Source organism: Vidua chalybeata, chromosome 12, assembly GCF_026979565.1.
Source record: "Vidua chalybeata isolate OUT-0048 chromosome 12, bVidCha1 merged haplotype, whole genome shotgun sequence".
In the NCBI taxonomy this organism is placed as follows: domain Eukaryota; kingdom Metazoa; phylum Chordata; class Aves; order Passeriformes; family Viduidae; genus Vidua; species Vidua chalybeata.
The window spans coordinates 9540996-9559647 of NC_071541.1; the positions used below are offsets into that span (position 1 = coordinate 9540996).

The 18652-nt window shown below is 47.9% G+C and overlaps 1 protein-coding gene across 1 annotated transcript in view; it reads right to left on the minus strand.

The window, feature by feature from the left end:
* Window positions 1-2040: 2040 nt before the first annotated feature.
* The window catches only part of PLXNB1 (plexin B1), a 55745-nt gene continuing 39133 nt past the window's right edge, over window positions 2041-18652 (minus strand). The window contains exons 19-37 of the mRNA XM_053953753.1: window positions 18387-18555; window positions 17038-17280; window positions 15624-15800; window positions 15142-15290; window positions 14660-14760; window positions 13681-13898; window positions 13315-13493; window positions 12754-12820; window positions 12050-12196; window positions 11399-11576; window positions 10463-10566; window positions 9722-9806; window positions 8830-8996; window positions 8320-8480; window positions 7933-8080; window positions 7161-7225; window positions 7004-7079; window positions 6575-6649; window positions 2041-6040 (exon numbers count right to left, since the gene is read on the minus strand). Coding sequence (XP_053809728.1) covers window positions 5936-6040; window positions 6575-6649; window positions 7004-7079; window positions 7161-7225; window positions 7933-8080; window positions 8320-8480; window positions 8830-8996; window positions 9722-9806; window positions 10463-10566; window positions 11399-11576; window positions 12050-12196; window positions 12754-12820; window positions 13315-13493; window positions 13681-13898; window positions 14660-14760; window positions 15142-15290; window positions 15624-15800; window positions 17038-17280; window positions 18387-18555 — 2614 coding nt within the window. The 3' untranslated portion in view covers window positions 2041-5935. The remainder of the gene's footprint in view (window positions 6041-6574; window positions 6650-7003; window positions 7080-7160; window positions 7226-7932; window positions 8081-8319; window positions 8481-8829; window positions 8997-9721; window positions 9807-10462; window positions 10567-11398; window positions 11577-12049; window positions 12197-12753; window positions 12821-13314; window positions 13494-13680; window positions 13899-14659; window positions 14761-15141; window positions 15291-15623; window positions 15801-17037; window positions 17281-18386; window positions 18556-18652) is intronic.

Here is an 18652-nt window from a genome sequence, read left to right on the forward strand (position 1 = left end):
TTGCTTATGTCATTCCAACTATTTTGTGCAGAACCCACTGAATTGCTGCAAGCCTGGACTAGCTCAGAGAACTTCAGCCCAAGAACTACTCCTGCCTGGCTTGTGAGAGCCATGGACAAGGAGCAATGGCCTGGACTCATCCACCCAACCTGCATGGAACAGTGTACAGAGCTGCCCAACACCAGTCAGGCCTTATGACACCTGGACTTTTGGAGTGGCAGAACTCATCAGAGCAATACACATTTTCAGCTTCTGCACCACCACAGACCTACAAGCTCTTGCTGAGCACAGCACCCCTGCAAGTCATGGCATGCAGCATACAAGCAGCCCTGGCAGGGCTCTGAGCCCCAGGGTCCAGCCCAGACTCACCATGCAGCAGCTCAGGGGTAGGACACGCCATTCCCTTTGTCATCTGGCTCGCTCTGGAGCTCCCCAAAGTGAGATACCAGCTGATCCTGCTCTGATTTTAGTCTGCACTGTCCCAAGAGGGATGTCCTTGAGCCCACCAAACTTCTGCATCGCTGGATGGACGTAGTGAGGAGCGGGGCAGGGTATCAGATCACAGCACCACTTCTGGGAACAATCTTGGCTTTGGGAGAGCAGGAGACCTCAAACAGCTGCGGTGGATTCACTTTACTGCTGGCCTCTCCCTGCCTCCCTGGCAGCAGGCCTGTCAGCCTGCAGTAGATTCACAGTCTCCACAGCAACTATTTATAGCGGGAAATTCACAGCTCTACTGAGATGGAAACAGAGGAGTCCTCCCCCTCTGCTCTGCCTTCTCCAGACCCAGAAACCATGGGGCTGCCTGACTCTTCCCCCTGCTCACAGCAGTGTGTCAGCAGGACTTGCTCCTGCGGCACCACCTTCTGCCTGGCAGAGCCATCCCTGTTCCCAGACCAACCTGTGTGCCACACTGCCGGACCTGGGGAACCTCAGCCTCTCCAGCAGTGCCTGCACACAGCCGAACACCATCACAGCATGGTGCTGGTGGTCACAGAGCCCATGCTTCCCCCGTTTCTGTCTCTTGGGGAGCAAGCACAGCAGCATCCTGCCCTGGGGGGACACAAGCATCTCAGCACCATGCAACACTGGGGAGGAAAAGGCCACACACAGTAAGAATCAGATTTTTTTCCCCCAGTGCCACAAGCTGCAGCCTCACACCGGAGCTGGGCATGGCCTGGCCTCCCCCTCACTGGGGCCCTGGGCTCGCACGGCTCGGGTTTCCTGGCTGAGGCTGCAGAGAGCAGGCCCCAGCCCTGCAGCAAAGGGTTAACCCTGCCTGCAGTAGCTCTGCTGCAGCTCCAGGCTGCCAAACCCAGGCCAGGGCCTCCCAGAGTGGTTCTCCCCCTGCCTGTGCCCCTCTGCTCTCACCTGCCTTCCCTGCACTAAAAATACCAAGGGAGGGGGCAGAGGCTGTGCCAGGCCGGGTGCTGAGCCCTGCGGGGCAGCATGCAGGGGACAAGTGGTTTGTGACCCCTTAAAGGGCAACAAGAACACACGGAGTACAGAGAGGAGGGACTAAAAGAGGGGGAGAAGCAGACTACAAAACTCTGCTAGTAAAGGAAGGGGAGGGAAGGAAAGAGGACAGATGAGCCAGGAGCCAGATTGCTGTCTGGGAAGAACTGTGAAATTCATTTAAGAATTAAGTTGTTTTGGTAAATTAGGAGCACCGGTTTCTGCCTCACGCTGGTGGACAACAGTGACCAAACCTGACCAACAGTGATGGTTCAGCAACCCTTACCCACAGCGAGAGACCACAGCCAGAGCTGCCAGGCACCAGAGCCAGCCCAAGACGAGTGTCTGTGGAGGGAGCTGCCTGCTCCCGGGGGCAGGGATGGTATTTGAGCTCTGGAAACTGCAGAGGGATGCAGGTAGAAGGTGGCACAAGGTTTTCTTGAAGAAACACAGCCTAGGGAGGAGGGAAAAGCCTCCTTCCTCACACAGCTTCCAGGTCCTGGTGCTTAGGAGTACAGTTTCCGCTTAGGAAGAAAAAGAGGCGAATACATTCTGTGTAATTGCATCATCATGCAATACCAGCATGACACAGAAGTTGTATATTAAAATTTATTGAATTATTGTGTAAGAATTCTCTTTATTAAAATCATTTTGACTCTAAACTGATTATTTACAGACAAAATCTCTTATATCACCAATAGATTCCTACATCTCAGAACAGTATCTACAAACAGTTATTACACTATGTAACAAAATTCATTTTTTTTTCAAGCTTTTTATATTAATTATTAATTCAAACTTGAGAAAGACAGTACCTTGGGTGCTCTGAGCAGAACCTAAGGTGTGGTAGGGCATAAATGCAGGTCAGGCCATACCATAACAGACAGACAGACACGAAATCACAAGGCTGGGAGAGAGCAGAGTCACCACGACACAGATCAGGAAAAATACTACAAGAGCAAATGCCCTGGGTGTTCTGGAAACCAAAATAACCATCCCCACAAGAAAGGCACACATTATAAAAAGAAAAGAAAAAAAAAAAGCATCTTGCTACAACCAGGGCACACCCTGAAAAAGAAATGGCATTTCACCAAGGCAGCAGCATCCAAGAACCCTCTATTTTAATTTAAAAAATCAGCCGTCATTTCTACCAAAATAAAAAAGCTTTCAGGTACAGCCTGAATTTGCCACCAGACAGATGAAAGCAAGAGCTCTCACATCTACGTCATGTGGGTGCCAGCCGTGCTTCATCCTGCCAAAGGGAGAGACATTCAAATACACTAACGGAGATTTATCTTAACACTGATCAGTTCTCAGCCTTTCAGCCAGACCACGTCAAAAGCAAGTCCCTCCCTCTGACCACAGCACTAAATAAAGCTGGGTGCCTGCCACTTGGGAACATCACGGTCCTGGGAGTCCCACTGGAGCAGTGACATCCCTGTGTCCCACAGCAGGGGACCGGCCGCAGTAGCAGGGCTCTCTCTGCTGGTGCCCACAGAACCTGCTACCTGTGAGCAAACAGGAACATCCAGACGGGATTCTCTGTCCTTGACAAGGAGTGTCTGGTTGGTTGTGGAATCAGGCAGAGACCGGAAAAAACTTGGAAGGATCACGAGGAATAAATAAATACATTTTCCCTGCAAAAGGGAAATTCATAATAAAACCTGTTTTGTGCAAATTTAAATGCAACAGAACCCTGCCACAGAAATGGATTTTGCCACAGGAGAGGGGCACGGACGGAGATAAGAGAGGCCATGCCTAAACACCCAAGCTGATCCCAGTGAGGGCCTTCAAGTGTGTGTCCACAGGGAGGAAGATGCTGGTATCTAGAACACCGAGGACAGATGGATGGGAGGAGATGGGCACTACCAGCTTTCCACCCTCACTGCACCTGCACCGCGCAGTGTGTCCTGTCCAGCCATGCAAGGACAAGCTGAACATGTTAACTAAGTCAATCACCTATGTTTAGCTCTATTTTTAAGTCTTGATTATCCTTCTAATAAAAGCAGACTTTCACAGATACACTCGGAGAAAGCAGATGATTTCCAACATCCAGGAACACAGAAGCAGGGAGAATGTGGATACCAGTGGGAGGTGGAATGAGAATTAAGTCTCAAGCCACTCTGTACTGGGAACATGCAGAGATAATTCTGCAAAAATAGGGGCAGACACTGACAGTCTGTAGAGCCAGAAATCCAGCAGAATTTCTGTGCCTTTTGACAGACACTGAGCAAGTTGGAGAGGCCACAAACCAGGCCTTGTTTCCTAGGGTGGAAAGGTCATCCATCAACACACAAGGGGACAATGCTACTCTACCACTACACCTGCACCTGCCTCAAGCCGAGGAATCGCCTCCTGCAGTCCCTAAAAGAATGGGCTTCAGTAAAATGCATTGCATTGACTTTTTCCCATCCAGCAGTCCTTTCCTCTACTCAGCCTTTTGGGATGACCAATTCAATCAGATTTAGTCAAGACAAAGGTTTCAGAGAGGCTAAGTTCCAATAAGTTTTGTGTAAATGGGTGGTCAGGCAGGAGTGAGACCCTAACTGGTCCTCACCTAGGGAAAGAGACAAACTCTGCAGCCCCATTTTTGCCTGGCAGCAGCCAGCCAGCCACCCTGCTGCTCTGTACAGCAGGATAGGAGCAGAAGGTTGCACAGGGATGCTCATACTCTGGGCACACCATGTACCTGGGAATACTGCTGTACTGCTGAGAGAGGGTCACAGAAGAGCCAGCTTTGTAGGAAGAGAGGCCAGCATTAGCCTGCTCCAAGAACAATTCTGCAGCTGCACAGCACTCGCACAAAGCACAGGGCTTACGGCGCAGGCCTGGATTACTGCTCTTTGCAATGTAAAGAGAGGTAGGGATGTGATCCTGCTCTGTTCTAGCTCTGCTCCCTCCTGGCCCACACAATCATCACCTCAGAGTAGTGGCAGAGAAGTCAGACCTGTCTACCTGCCCCAGGCCCGCAGGACATCAGTGCAGAATTAGCAGCTGGGAGGGTGGGGAGGGGGGTGAGGAGGAAAGAGAACAAGTAAAGCACCCTTATAAATTAGCTCCTAGAAGGGCAGAGGACTGTTCACAAAGTGGAGGAACTAAGGAGGGAGCAGTGAGGAGCTGCCCAGTGACAGCTGCCAACTAACTGTGCTTGTACCTGCACCACAGCCTCTCCTCCATGCACAAATGATTCCTCTTTGCAGGACACCCAACCCTCCTTGGGAACATCATGGTTGTGCTTGACAGCTCCTTTTGAGTTCACAGCTCACCAAGTAACCCTTTTATGTGCCGCAACAGGAGAGTCTGAGCAGTGGAGCTGAGAGTTAGGTGTAAGGCAAGCCTAAGAGAAGAGCACAGAGAGAGCCTGGGACTGAGCCGCGGGGAAAGGTGAGCTGCTGGTACAACAACGGAGACACCTACAAGTAATCCCTGCAGACAAAGCAGTGGAGAAAACTGCTCCAGTGCTGACAGACGTTTGTCAGTAGAAGTGCACAGAGATACTTCTCCAAGAAAAGCTTTGTCTCAAAGCCACAAAGTTAAACATTCTCCTTTAGCATTTAAATACATTAACTTTGAGGGTATTTACAAGTCCAGTTTAGAGCAGCAGAACAGCTGGACACTGGAGGAAGGGGGAGTGGCACAAGGCATTTGTTGTGCTTTTCCAAAGAGCAGGGCAACCTCTGACCACAAGGAACCAGGAAGACAGATCCGAGCCGAGTCAGTGGAGACCGAAGCAAGCCGAGTAGCGACTCTCACACATTAAATTTGTCCTGAGGGAAAGGGTGAGGGGGTGCTGTTCATTTACAGTGGGCCCTATAGCAAGCACCCATGCTGGTGAGCAAATTCCAGCTGAGCAGGTGCCACACATGAGCTGTCAGAGACCAGGGCACTGGGGAGCAAGAGACCTTCACCATCAGACACTCTCCTTTCTGCATCCAACATCTGGGACCAGCGGGGACATTGATGCAAGGAGTTACTCAGGAGTGCTTGCTAGCTGGGAACAGAAGTTCGCACAGCAGTCAACCCAGGAAAAGCTTCTTGATCCCCAAGGAAGTGAGTGGTTGCAGCAGGGAGTGTTCCAGCACTGGAAAGGGCATCCGTGCAAGGCTGAGGACTCCACAGACACAGTGCTCGGTGTTGTCACCTGGCTCTTCAATAACATAATTTGCATACTTGGCACATTCACATAACATCTGTAGGAAGGACCTGTGTGGTCCCCTCAGCAGTCTGCCAGGGAAAAACCAGAGTTTGTCCTTTTTTTTTTGTTTCATTTTGCTTTTAAAAAGAAAAAAAAAAGCTGTAAAAAAATATTCTCTGAGATGCAAGGACGCTTGTACTTTGTACTGCCTTGGCTGTCCCCTTGCTCATGTCACCCGCAGGTTCCTTGGAGAGTCTGGTTCCAATGGCAGCAGGACACTCTGTTTATCAACGAGGATAAGCATTGTCCCAATTCAGCCAGGGGAGAGCAGTCTGTCTGTGCCTGTCACAAATCTGTGACTTTATTCTCCACAGCTGCTGCAATCTGTTGCAGTCTATATCCAAGCTGCATCTTCTGTGCCGTTGGGTCTTCTTCCAAGGCAGTAATGATCTGCAACAAGACAGAGCTCACTGGCAGCCTTTCTTCAGCACACAACACCCAACCAGCTGAACTCCATGCATTATGGAGAACTTCAAGCTGGAATTCAGCATGCTCTAGTCTAGAGTGGGTATGTAGTAATTAATCTCAAATTAACCACAAAAGAAGTATTCTAGATTCATTGTAGTAACTTACAGACTTCACAGGGCAAAAAGAATGCTAAGCTTCTCACCTGAAAGTTAAGTCTTTAGTACATTAATCTGAACTAACTGCATTTCTTCTTTAAGTAGAGTATTTGGATATTGGAGTAAAAATAAAGAAGTGCACATGAAATCCCAAGAGGCTCCAAGTTAGAGATAAGTTTTTTTGCTGATCTCCTCCCTTGCTCTTTGATAAAACAAACTCATGTCATGAGTTATGCATGCTAATGAAACAATTCAGTGTTGGAATAGTCTGGCTGCTCTTAATTGTTAATTTTTGTAGTTTTTTTGTTCAGGTGGTAGAAGAAGAAAGGTATTTTCATACCTGCTGGAAACACACACTCACCTGGTCATAATACTTATTGATGTATTTGTACAATTCATGTAGAGCTACCAGGGAATTGAGGTCACCTGAGTAATTCTGTTTATAAGAGAAGAAATTAGACAAAACCGTAAGACACCTAACAATTGTCCTGTCAAATTCTGTATCCTCACAGCTCATTAAGAAAGCAACAGGAAAGAGAATTCACTAACAGTTGCTAGCAAAGGAAAAATCACATATATTTCTTGCCCTGAATCCTTGACTACCCCCTCTTCTCTCCAGTGCTGCTTGGGCAGACCCTCACCCTGCCTGTGGTGCAGGGCAGCCACTAGGCACAGTCAGCATGTCTGAGCAGAACTGCACACTCAGCTGGAATATCCCATCTTTGCATTAATAACACTCTCCTGGATACACAGGTGAGGGCCAGGTGACTTCTGAAATACTTTTATTTACCCGTGACAGCTCAGCCAGGGCAGAGTTCATCTCCTGGTCACTTGCAGAGATGGTCTGACGAATGTCTGCGTAGTACCTAGACAGGAGCACGCAGGAATTAGTGCATGGTCCCCCCTCCTCACTGCTGAAGCTACAACTCCTCACATCCATCACTTACCTTTCCACCATCTGCTTGTAGCGAGGAATGTCCCGGGCATAAAGCAGCTTATTGATTGGAGAGTCCTTGAACATCCAAAACCAGAATTGGTTACAAAAAGCTCCTTTATTGTGCTGTGGACTAACTTCAGCAGATAACACCATCACTTCTATTTTCTGCCATTTGCTCAGTATCAGGAATTTTTTTGTCTTCTGCGTGTGGACGCAGTAATGCAGTCCTCTAGTAATGCAGTCTGAGGTACCCTGAGATGTGTTGATGAAGGCACCCTGGGATCCCTAGTCCAGCCTTCCCCCTGAAGCTGGGTGATCACCAGTATGAGATCACACTGGCTATGGCTTTGCACAGCTGATGCCTGTGATGCTTCACACATCCACCCATCCCATCTCTGGTGACCTGTTCAGGTGACTGTTCCACCCTCAGCACAGGGTGAGTAGTGATGGTGGAAAGCCTTTCTAATGGCCAATCTGAATGTCCCAAGTTGCATCCTGTGACTCCCACTGTCTGCAATGGCCAACTGGAGTTCAGCTCTGTCCCCCAAGTAGCTTTATTTACAGCTGCAAGCTGTAAATAAAGAGCACTCCTCAACAATTTCTTGTTGCTAAACAAAATCTGATCCTCCCTCCTCTCTTCCCAGGAGCCCCCATTACTCTCCAGCTGCACATGGAAGCCAGGGGGAGCATGGCCTGCTGTCCCCACAGTCCTATGTAAACATTATTGCCTTCCTAAGGCAGCACTTTGCACCAACTATGGTCCCCTCTCCCTCTGTACTCACCCGCCCTAACTTATGGTCAGCTATTGTACAGGAGTCCATGAAGGTCTGTGCAATGACCAGCAGCACAGCGTCCACGTTATCCGATGTCTGAACATCAAAAACAAACTGGGGGTTCTTGATGATGTTGATCCAGAACCGCAGGGGGAGGCTGTAGAGAGGACAGAAGTGCAAAAGAGCATCAGCAGAGGTAGCAGCTACAGTGCTGATTGATATTCTACATGTTACTGCATCTCTGCTTTGCCCTCCCAGCAAAACCAGCTCTTCACCCTAAGGTCTGCTGCCCTGCACTCGTATTTTGCTCCTCCTCAGTAGACAGAGGTGGCAGTCACTTTGCAAGCTCGAAGCAAGTCAGCAGTGCCTCCTCCAGGGCCCTCAGGAACACCCTACCTGTTTGTCTTCCAGATATGGATGGTCTCAGGGTCTGTGATCCCATAGTGTATGGCCTGCTCATCTAACAGGTCAAAGAAGTACTTGACTGCCAGAGGAACAGGGCGGTTGGTACTGAGGATCACCTGGAACAAGTCATCCACAAACTTCTGCAGAGTGCCCTGTGGAAAATCAAGTAGGACAGGGTCAGCACAGGCAGAGGAGAGTAGAGAGCCTAGGCCTCACAGATGAGAGGTCACCCACTTCTTCTCAGTGACACCCCCTCACCCATCAAGGGCACTCCACCCCCACTGAAGGGAGCAGCAACAAAGGAGAAAGGAGGCCCTGTGGTCTGTGGAACAGAAACCAGGGAGAACCTTGTGAACAAAGCAAAATGTAGAGGAGACTCAAATGTACTCAAAGCCACTGCAGGTAAAGAGTATTGTTTCATCTTCACGTACACCCCTGCAATCTGCTGGGGGATATGGAGGAAGGCAAGATCCCAAGCACAACACAATCTGTGCTTCTCACCTTCATAGAGAGCAGACGTGTCAGATAGATCTCTGGGATTGCCTTGGCCCGCTCCCGATCTCTTAAGCTCCCACGCCGATGCTTGGGAAGCTCTGGCTCTTCTGTTGGTTTTACCAGGTGCCAAAGTTTGATCCCACCTTCATCTGCATCCTCCAGCATTGGTGTTTCTAAACCAAGCAATTGTTTACAGATGAGTGTTGGCTCTCTCACAGTAGACCTTGGCCAGGTGAGCCCCACGAAAGTAAGATTTCCCAGTATAACAAACACAAATGGGAAGGAATCTCTGGAGGCCTCTATCCAGCCTTCTGCAGAGTTCAACCATTGCCAACAGTACAGCAAGTTGCCTTTGTTCACCCAAAACCTTCAAGGTCTTGGTAACCTCCCCACACAGAGATCTCCCACCACTCCAGTGGTCTGTTTCAGGGTTGAACCACCCTTTTGCTGAAGATGTTTTGTTCCATATCCAATTTGAATCTCTTAAGCTGCAGCCTGTGGCTATTATCCCGCATGCCACAGGAGTATCCACGGAGCTGTTCACTCTGCCAGGCAGTAAGGAAACTGCCTGACATGCCATCATCCCTCTTAGGCCATGCTCTGCACCTGAAGGTATAAAGATTTCTGCAAGCTGCAGACTGTGGTCAGCCCTAGAGAGTCAGACAACTGTGCTTGTTCTGCATTTTCACACCTAGCCCAGCCTTCCTCTGCTCTCACACTTTTGCTTTTCTCTCACCTCACCTGACCAAGCTTTCACACTTCCTGACAATCCTATGAGGGTCCAAGGCATGTGTCAGCCTTCTATATCAGCATAAAGCTGGGGCTACAGCAAGAGACTTGTCCCACTAACTGGCAAATGCTCTGAAGTAATTTTATGTGAACAAGACATCAAACTCACTTTCTCCTGGGATGTAATCCTGATTTTCCCTGTGGATGTGCTTGGTCAGACGTGGGACAAGTGCTACTGTTGCTCCATCAGGCACCTGCACACAAGCAGAACAACAATATGCAAAGCAAATTGCATGTTTCTCATCAGCATAATAGCCAAGTGCTTGTAGAGCAAAACAGGTTGTACCATCACTAGAAATAGAGACAGAAACAGGGATTTGGAGGCACCATAACTGTCTTTCCCGAAGGTGAGAAAATCTTGTCTGTACCAATTAAAAAACAAATGTTCAACGTACAACAAAGATAATATTCAGGGACTGAGGTCATTCAGATCTAGAACATGTTGCAGCAAGGTACTAACATACTGCAAGATACAACATACTGGTGCAAGGTAATTTAAAAAATCCCTCTTTCATTGTTAGAAGGTACTTGGCAGCTCAGTGCCTCATCACCTCTTAACTGATCTGGCCTGGAACAGGAACAGATCCAGCACATCACCTTCACTGCAGTATGAACTTGTGCCTATCCTTCCAAGCCCTACACATGTCCACATCTCAGATATGGGATAAGGACAGGGTTGTGTTTGAGGAAGTCAGGCTGCAGCCACAGCACTGACTTAATTTGAATGTGCTCTGAAAGAAAGATCCAACCTTTTGACAGTGGTCCATCAGGAGCCAGAGCTACAAATGGAGCCTGACAGTGTGTAGAAGGATGAGAGGAGAGATAAAGCAATGGCAGACTGAGTTCTGACCTTGTAGTGCTGAAGAGTGTTCAGACGTTTCCAAGTTCCTTGAACAACAGATGTCACATCCTCATCGGACAGTATCAGATGACCTGCCAGCCCTGATCTCCACTCTACAGCCATTGAAAAACAGAAAATGAAAGGATTAACTGCTAATTCGAGGCATCATCTGCGTCAACCTGGCTGACCTCGTTAAACACCCTCTGGTCCTCATCAACTTTTACCTGTGCTATTCCACAGAACATAACCTGAGCAAGTGCCTGTAATGATGCTGAGTCCTGCAGTCAGAGGACAGACCCCTCTGAGCACAGGGACAGGTGGCCTCATGGCCTTCCAGGTTCCACCTGTCATGTTCCCACACATTCTGTCAGATTGTGATTCTTCAAGCAAGTGGTTCAAACCACAAATATGAGCCCATAGTTCTTATCAGCTACTATTTCCTCAGTACCTTCTTATCCCTACATGTCACCATTATTCATCAACAGAATTAAGAAGATGGAAAACTGAGTGTTTTCTCTCCCAGTGTAAGTTCTACCATTCATTAGCTACCTTGGGTAAAATCCTCCCTGACATATATTATTAAGAGGCTGCCAAGAAGTGCCAGTCTATGCCCACAGCATCTTTGCACTGCACTCAAATCCTTCTCCACTCCTACACATTTTCTATACTTTTTTTTTCCACATCCCTTTGCCCAGCCATTGCTGTGGTCTGAGTCTGGCAAAGAACACCATGAAGCAAAAGAGAGTGAACCCAACTGCTTCTTTCCTACCCCCACCTCTTCTGTTACAGCCTCTTCCCTGTTGTGTCCAGCCAGAGTGGTCAGTGATTCTGCACACTCAGCAGAGAATGACAAATGTCACAGTGCCAGGGTGCTCTGCACAGACAGCAAACCACCATATTCCTTCACTTCCTCACTGAGTTTTGTCACCAAAGAGCTCTGCTCACCGAGGTCCAGGGTGTCTGGGTCTGGCCGGTGACAGTATGGCGTCCCTTTATAGATCTGATCTAGGATTTTCTCCTTCACCTGCGTTATGGTGTCACAGTCCAGCACTTTCGCAGAAATCCCCTGAGAGTCTTCTGCCCCTCCTGCACCAACTCCTGCTTGTGTCAAAGCATTTAAGGTCTGGGGAAGAAAAGGTCACAGCTACTCAGCTGATAAGATTACAGCTCACACATTTACACCTTTGATGGCTGGCATTCAGACAAGTTAATAGCTAGTCCTTTCACTGGGAGATTCAGAAAAGAAAACATCACAGATGTTAAACACCTCAGTCCTGTGTTCTTAGCCTTGTGTCAAGAGCTGAAAGCCAGTTCAAGAGCACTGGGCAGGTGCTTCGATGTGCCATCAGCAACGCCATCCCCTTATTTCTAAGAAACAGCACAGCACGTACACCAGATGAATATGGTGAAGGCTCCTATCAGCCTGGGGCAAAAGCGCCTGATTTAGCAGAGCTCTTCATCATCTACGCACTTGTGCTCCTGGAACAAACCTGGCTCCCAGGAGACAGTGGCAGGATGCTGCACTTGTGCTTTGGTTATGGCAGCAGAGAGATTCAGCCCTGCTGTACAAAAGAGGACAGAAGATTTGGCACTTACCAGAGTGCGGTACTCCAGGTCCTCTCTCAGAAGGCGGTTGTCATTCAGGGTATATTTGGCTTTCCCTGTCACCCAGTCAACTGGCCCTTTGTCCACCTGGTGTTTGATTCCTCGAAACAGCATGTAAAGGGGCTCCCCAACAGAATCCTGGCATGGAAAGGAAGGAGAGAAATTCAGCTTGCTGCTCCCAGCAGAGCCCCAGGCACGGAAACATGGATATCAAGCAGGACTGAGGATACAGCAGCTGAGCCACAGTAGACAAAGATAGAGGCTGTGCCAACAACTCCTGCTCCATGCACAGGAAAAGTGCACTGTCCAGCTACCAGAGAGATGCACATGACCAAGGCATTGTTCTGCCTCTGTGTCACCAATCTGAGAGAATCCTTGCAACCTTCCCCCAGTCCTCGAGAAAAGAAATTAGACCAGCATCTGTACTCCCATGCACAGACCAGCCTGTGGCCTGTATATTTCAAGTTAAAGGACCTACACTGAGGCCTCCGTGACCTGGTGACAGATCCTGGAAACAAGTGGTATTGATGCTGGTTTAAGAATCCCCGTTCCCAGTGAGCAGACCAGCTTATTCCTCCCCCTGAAATACAAGGGTGACCCTGGCACTATTTCAGCTATGAGTGAGGCACAAAGCAAAGCTGTGCCTGTCGCCCCTTTTTTGGCCCCTCTACATCACAACGGGACAAAGAGCTCACCCTCACAAACGCATACAGGCAGATGGACATCCAGTTGGTTAACAGCTTCTCTACCACTGTTTCTGTCCTGAAAAAGAGCATTAGGTTGGTCACAGGAATGTGGTGCTGAACGGGGGGGAGATTGGGAGGTAAAGATCACTCCCTTTGGAAGAAGGGCACACTAAGTCATGATACAGAATGGAGAGGGGAAAAAAAAGCCTTTCAAGACCAGCACAGTTAATGCTTCTTACACTGCTTATTGGAAGCACTTGTCAGCCTGAAGGAGGCACCAAATTACAGAACTGGAGAGACAAGAAGCAGGGTACAGCAGAAAGACTCTGGTAGGTCTCAGACAAGGGAAATGTGTTCAGATCAGAAGGATGGACCAGATAGGAGTCTACTGGGGATCTAAACATGGGAGATATCTCAGTTTAGCTTCCAAACATGGCATGACTCTGAACCCAGGGATCTCTATATAGCAAAGTGGGATTAGAAGACTTGGCAGAGCCTTTCAGAGTTTGCCAGCCAGGCAGAAAGGCTCTGTCCCTCTACCCTCAGGGAGACCATGGCTGGCTCACTCACCTCCGCAGCATCAGCTTGGGGTTCTTGGCCACATACTGCTCCACAAGGTCGTTCAGGAGTGTTTTGAGGATGTCAGTGAAGTACTCCAGCTTCCCATGCAGTGACACTGTGAGCAGCGAAGCCACATAGGCCCGGTCTCTTGGAGAGAAAGTGCGCTGGATCTCCAGAGTGTGGATGAACTGGTGGGAGAGAGATAAGCCAGTGCATGAATCTGCTGAAAACAAAGCAGTCACAGCTGCTGGCTCTTGGAAGAAGTGGTGCAGAGAACTATTAAGGAATGATCCTTAACAGACACTGCCCACCTCCTGCTGCCAGTGCCATGGCTCTGGCCCTGCAGCAGGCTGCCAGCAGAGAGAGGGACATTACCTTTGTGAGGAAGAGTTTGCTGTTGAGGAGGTTGGAGAGCTGGACCAAGCCCTGCTCCACTGTTTGCCTTCGGCACTCAGGGATGTCAAGGTCCCTTTGCAGTGGGGATTCACGGTGGCCCGGAAAAAAAATGCGTTCTGCGTAGGACTTGTAGTCCAGGAAGGGGATCCCTGTGCCCACAAGGTCACTTGTGAGGTCCATCATCTCAGTCATCAGGTCTGAGGGAAAGGAAAATACCCATGAGGATGACACAACTGACATGATCTCAACTGATGGTGCAGAGCATGAGGTAAGTGGAGGAACCAGGGCCAGAAGCATGGGATTGAGAAAGAGAAAGGATGTTTCCTCTCAGGAAGAGGCATGTTGAGGTCTCATTGCTAGAACATTTAAAGCTAGACTAGGCAGCAGGAGAAATAGCATGAGGAAGGTTCCAATCAGGAGCTGGTTTCCAATTTTATAAAGAGGACGTCACTATTCAGCACACACCTGTGATTACAGCCATTACCTACAGCAAAGATTATTAGAGACCTGCTCCTCACTCCTTCACACATTAATTGGGGACTACAATCTCAGTCACCTGCAGAGTTTCAGAACCCCAGGTCTCCTACTGTTGTAAAGAGCTGAAGTACAAAGTTTGTAAGCTTAGAACATGGGCTGCAATTCAACTTGCCCAACACAAAGACTGGGCTAGTAGGTCCTTAAGATCCCTCCGAGTGTGCTGTCTCGACTTTAGCTCTTCATCTGAGTCTGGAGGATGAAGTGGAGAATGAGAGAGGTCTGTATAGATCACTGTGCTCTGAATTAAAGAATTAAAAAAGGGAAGAACTTGGCTCTATGTTTCTATGCACTGGCACAGGATAAATTATCTCCTGCTCTGAGCTACGCAGGCAAGTACACAGGAATGGGAAGAGAGGTAGGGTTGAGGGTGGTTCTCCAAGTTTCCCTGAAGCTGCAAGAACCCAGGAGCTCAGTGACTGACCTGTGAATTCCTTTTTGCATCTGTCCCGAACACTCGTTTCCAGATTTTCCAGTTGGATTTGAACTTTCTTGTAATCCCTCAAAGCCTGTTTGCTCTTCCTTCTGCAATAAGAAGCAAAATTGTTCCTGGTGGCACTAGCCCAGGGACTGTCCTTGCCAGCTGCTGTGTTGCTGCCAAAGACTCCAGGGCAGCTGGTGCTGAGGAGATTTCTACAGAGCATTATCTTTACAGGATACCACACAGTGTTCCATAAACTAGATGTGTGTCTTGAAGCACCCATTAGATTCTGAATGAACCACAGTGCAGACTGTGACTAGCAGTGCAACATGCCTCCCGCATCCAACACCACCAGGAGCTCAGAATTTGGCACAAAATAAAGAAAACTGTAACCTTGTTTAGGCCCTAGATGTACTTGCTTGGTCACATCCACTGAAAAACACCGAGAGGAACTTAAAAGCCTCACACATGCCAGAACTTCTTACCTGTATATGAAGACGATGACCAGAACAATCAGTGCCACAAAGGATGCACCAACACCCAGACCAATCTGTGCCTCCAGAGGGAAGGTGAGCTGGCTTTCCGTGTCATACTGCACTCGGCCCAGGAGGAAGTTCAGGTTTCCCATCTGAACCTGTACGAAGAAAGCATTTGCCGTGATGATTCCATTCCTCTGTGCAGGAATGAAACACAAAGCCACAGGGCTTCTCCAGAACGAGCACAGGGGGCACACAGCTGCCCAGAAGAGCTGTCCCACAGCTCAGTGAACCCAGCTATACTGTTTACTTTCAAGCAGCTTTAGCCTTTAAGAGCAGAATTTGGGAACAAGACCAGTTCCCTGCCACCCCTATTACCTCCCCCATCCCTCAGCAGGGCTTGTACCTTTCTCAACTTCACATCCCACTCCCATTTCTTGCACATGCTTCAAGAAGTGACAGGATTTCTGGCAGTGCTGCTGGTTCCCTACCGTGAACTCTGGGAGCAGGTCCGTGCCCTCCCGCTTGGTGCGGTGCCGCGGAGCCGGCTGCTCCGAGGGGGGCTCGCAGTAGAGGTGATTCCTTGTTAGTGTCTTCACCACACAGATGCCTTCCCCAATCATAGCCATAACTTCATCCTTGGAAATAGCCAGATCTAGATTTTCCCCCTGAAATACATTTGGACAGCACATGAGATCAGTGAAAAAACAACTATGTACTGCCATGGCTTCAGAGAAAACGGAGAAGACCAATACCATGAGATGAAAGCAGCCTTTTTTCTTCTTTGTTTAGGCTCACATGTGAATAGGCTGCAGGAGTTAAGTTTGTAAGCTAAAAAATTCAGTTGCAAATGATTTAGATTTAGCATTAGGACCTGTAGCATGTTGCATAAGTACAGTTATAAATAGCCTGTCCTCTTAAGGCTCTTCAGCCAAAACACAGCTAAGCTCAGCTCTTCACTCTGTATATTTCAAAAGGTAGTTTCATGTCAGTTAACCTGCTTGCCCAGCTGAACCAATCAATGCCTTTCAAAGGTATAACATATCTGTGTTATTTCTTATATTTGCTTTAATTTGGGGGGGATTAAGACTTTTTCTTTTTTTAATAGAACCATGCTGACTGATGCTAATTACATTTTCATGCTTTAGTGCTTTCTAAGCTCAGCGCTCTGTCAGGGTAACCCAACAGGCTGACAGATCAACCTCCTTGTCTTTTAAAGTTCTCTTCCAGTTTTTTCAAACTGCCCTCCGTCTCCAAGATGCATTCAACTCCAATGGCAGTGATCTAGGCATATCTATGCTCTTACATCCTCACAGTTTTTTATCCACATGCAAAAAGAGAGAATGTGGAGAATTTGCACCTACAGCTGCAGCCATTACTTTCTTTAAGAGTAATGGACTGAAAAGTATCTTTCCATAGAAAATAAATACCCCAAAATTTTTTCTTGCATGCACAGTAAAAATAGAGTCACTGCTCTTCTGTATCATCTTTAATGAGTGATTTTCCTGCCTTCACTTAGTAACAGGTCTTCCCCACTGGCAAGATGCTTTCACTTCTAGAGGAAACTGAAGTAGTTATGCTAGAGTCAGCAGCTGAGAACAGGATGTGGGGATAATGTAGTACTAATATCTCATAGACAAACAGTTTATTAGGATTAAATAAAACCCAAAAAACAAACCACAGAAGTTTCCATAAGCCCTATGAAGCCATAGCAATGATTTATGGATTCAAGAGGCTTTTTTTGATGCACTTTTTCCTCCTCTTATGTACTGTTTCTCACAGGCCAAAGCAGATGTGCTCTGACAGGTTGTAACTTGTCAAATGCTTTAAAAACCTTGGATGCTGCATGACACCAACTTAAAACTTCATACAAGGAACATTAATTCCAGCTGGTTTTTGCCTTACCTCCACAGAGATGACACTTCCTGGCTTGTGACGATATGGTTTGGCAGGGTCCTCAGCATTCAATGGTTTTAGGATGGGGTTGACTTCATAAGAGAAAGGCATGGGATGCAGCGAGTTGAAATCAAAGCTCAGATTATCCAGAATAAATTCCAGTTTGATACGGACACTCCTCAACAGCAGGTTAATGGCTGGAGTTTTGCACAGGATCAGGTAGGAAGAGTTAACAAGACATGGTTCTTCAAACTAAGTGGAAAAGGCAACAAAAAAAAAAAAGTGTCAGTAATGGAACACCAGTGCTTCTCCTGCAGCTTGGCAATACTTTCCACCCCAAACAATCTGGGGCCAGTCTGCATTCTTCTAATCTGGAGAAATGCCAGAAGAACCCTGCTTAACTGTAAAGGGGAAAAATCCAAGATCTGAGGAATTCCCCATGTTCCTCTAAAGGAAAGCTTTCATAGCACTGGTTTTGTTGGAAGGTCTCAGCAGTGGGAATCAGCTCTGACATTCCCCTGGCAGCAAACTCTGGAGAGAGACCAGCTTTAGATTTGCCTGCGCTGAGAGAACAGGACCAAACATCTTCAATGCAAGGCTGTTTTCCCAGTCTGAATGCTTCTGTGAAAGTGTTCCCATGCCTGGTTGAATATGTTTTATATATTTGGTCAAAGTATTAGAGGGGTTTTTTTCCTGCCCTACAGCCACAAATCTTTCCTAAGAACATTGATAAAACCAGCTGTTATTGATGCATGTGCATCAGGAGCACATTTATGTACAGGAAGCCCTTCATCATTTGCACTAATAATGCAAATCCTTCTACTTGGGCTGCCAAACCACCCTCTACCTCTGCAAATTCTGCTGCATGCTCTGTGACCTTGGTGACCACATCAATACTTCAGTAATGACCCATCTCAGCAGACTGGCAGCAGGAGAGCAGAAAATTATTGTAGTGCTGGTAATTTTGCTGCCTGGTTTTGTATCTCAGAGTGAAAGACATCCCAAAAACTACAGAGACCGACTGAAATATGCAAAAGGAAGAATCTGAAGCACAGACACACTGAGCCACACACACTCTCAGGCTCAGATCTAGATTCCTTTATCTCCACACTGGTGCATTGCTATTTCTGTCCCACATCTCTAGGCAGAGGCAGACCCAGTTCCATGGAAATGTTTATGGAAGTGCTTAACCTCTCAGCCTGACGGAGAACACTTCCATGGGCCAAGACTGTTGGTACAATCCAAGCAGATAACAGCAAGTGGTGGGAGGAAAAAAGCCCTAGGGACAGAAAGTCCACTTCTTCAGAGGAGGAACATCAACCCTTGTGCAACCACACCTCCACGGAGTGCCATGCTACCTGCTGGATGCTGCACAGAGAGTCCTCAGGACACCCAGAGTCTGGGATGATCCTTCGCCATCGCCCCGCTCCTCGGCGCCGGCGTTCAGATGGAGAAACTGTAACTCGGATCTTTGGTTTCTGTACAACATCCAAGTTGTATCCATGAACTCTGAGCACTCTCCCTCCACTGAAAGACAAAAGTAGCTGATCTGACTCACCTGTTATTCATTAGCTGAATTTTGTCCATGCTCCCATCCTTCTGTTTATGCTCATTCTGGCATAAG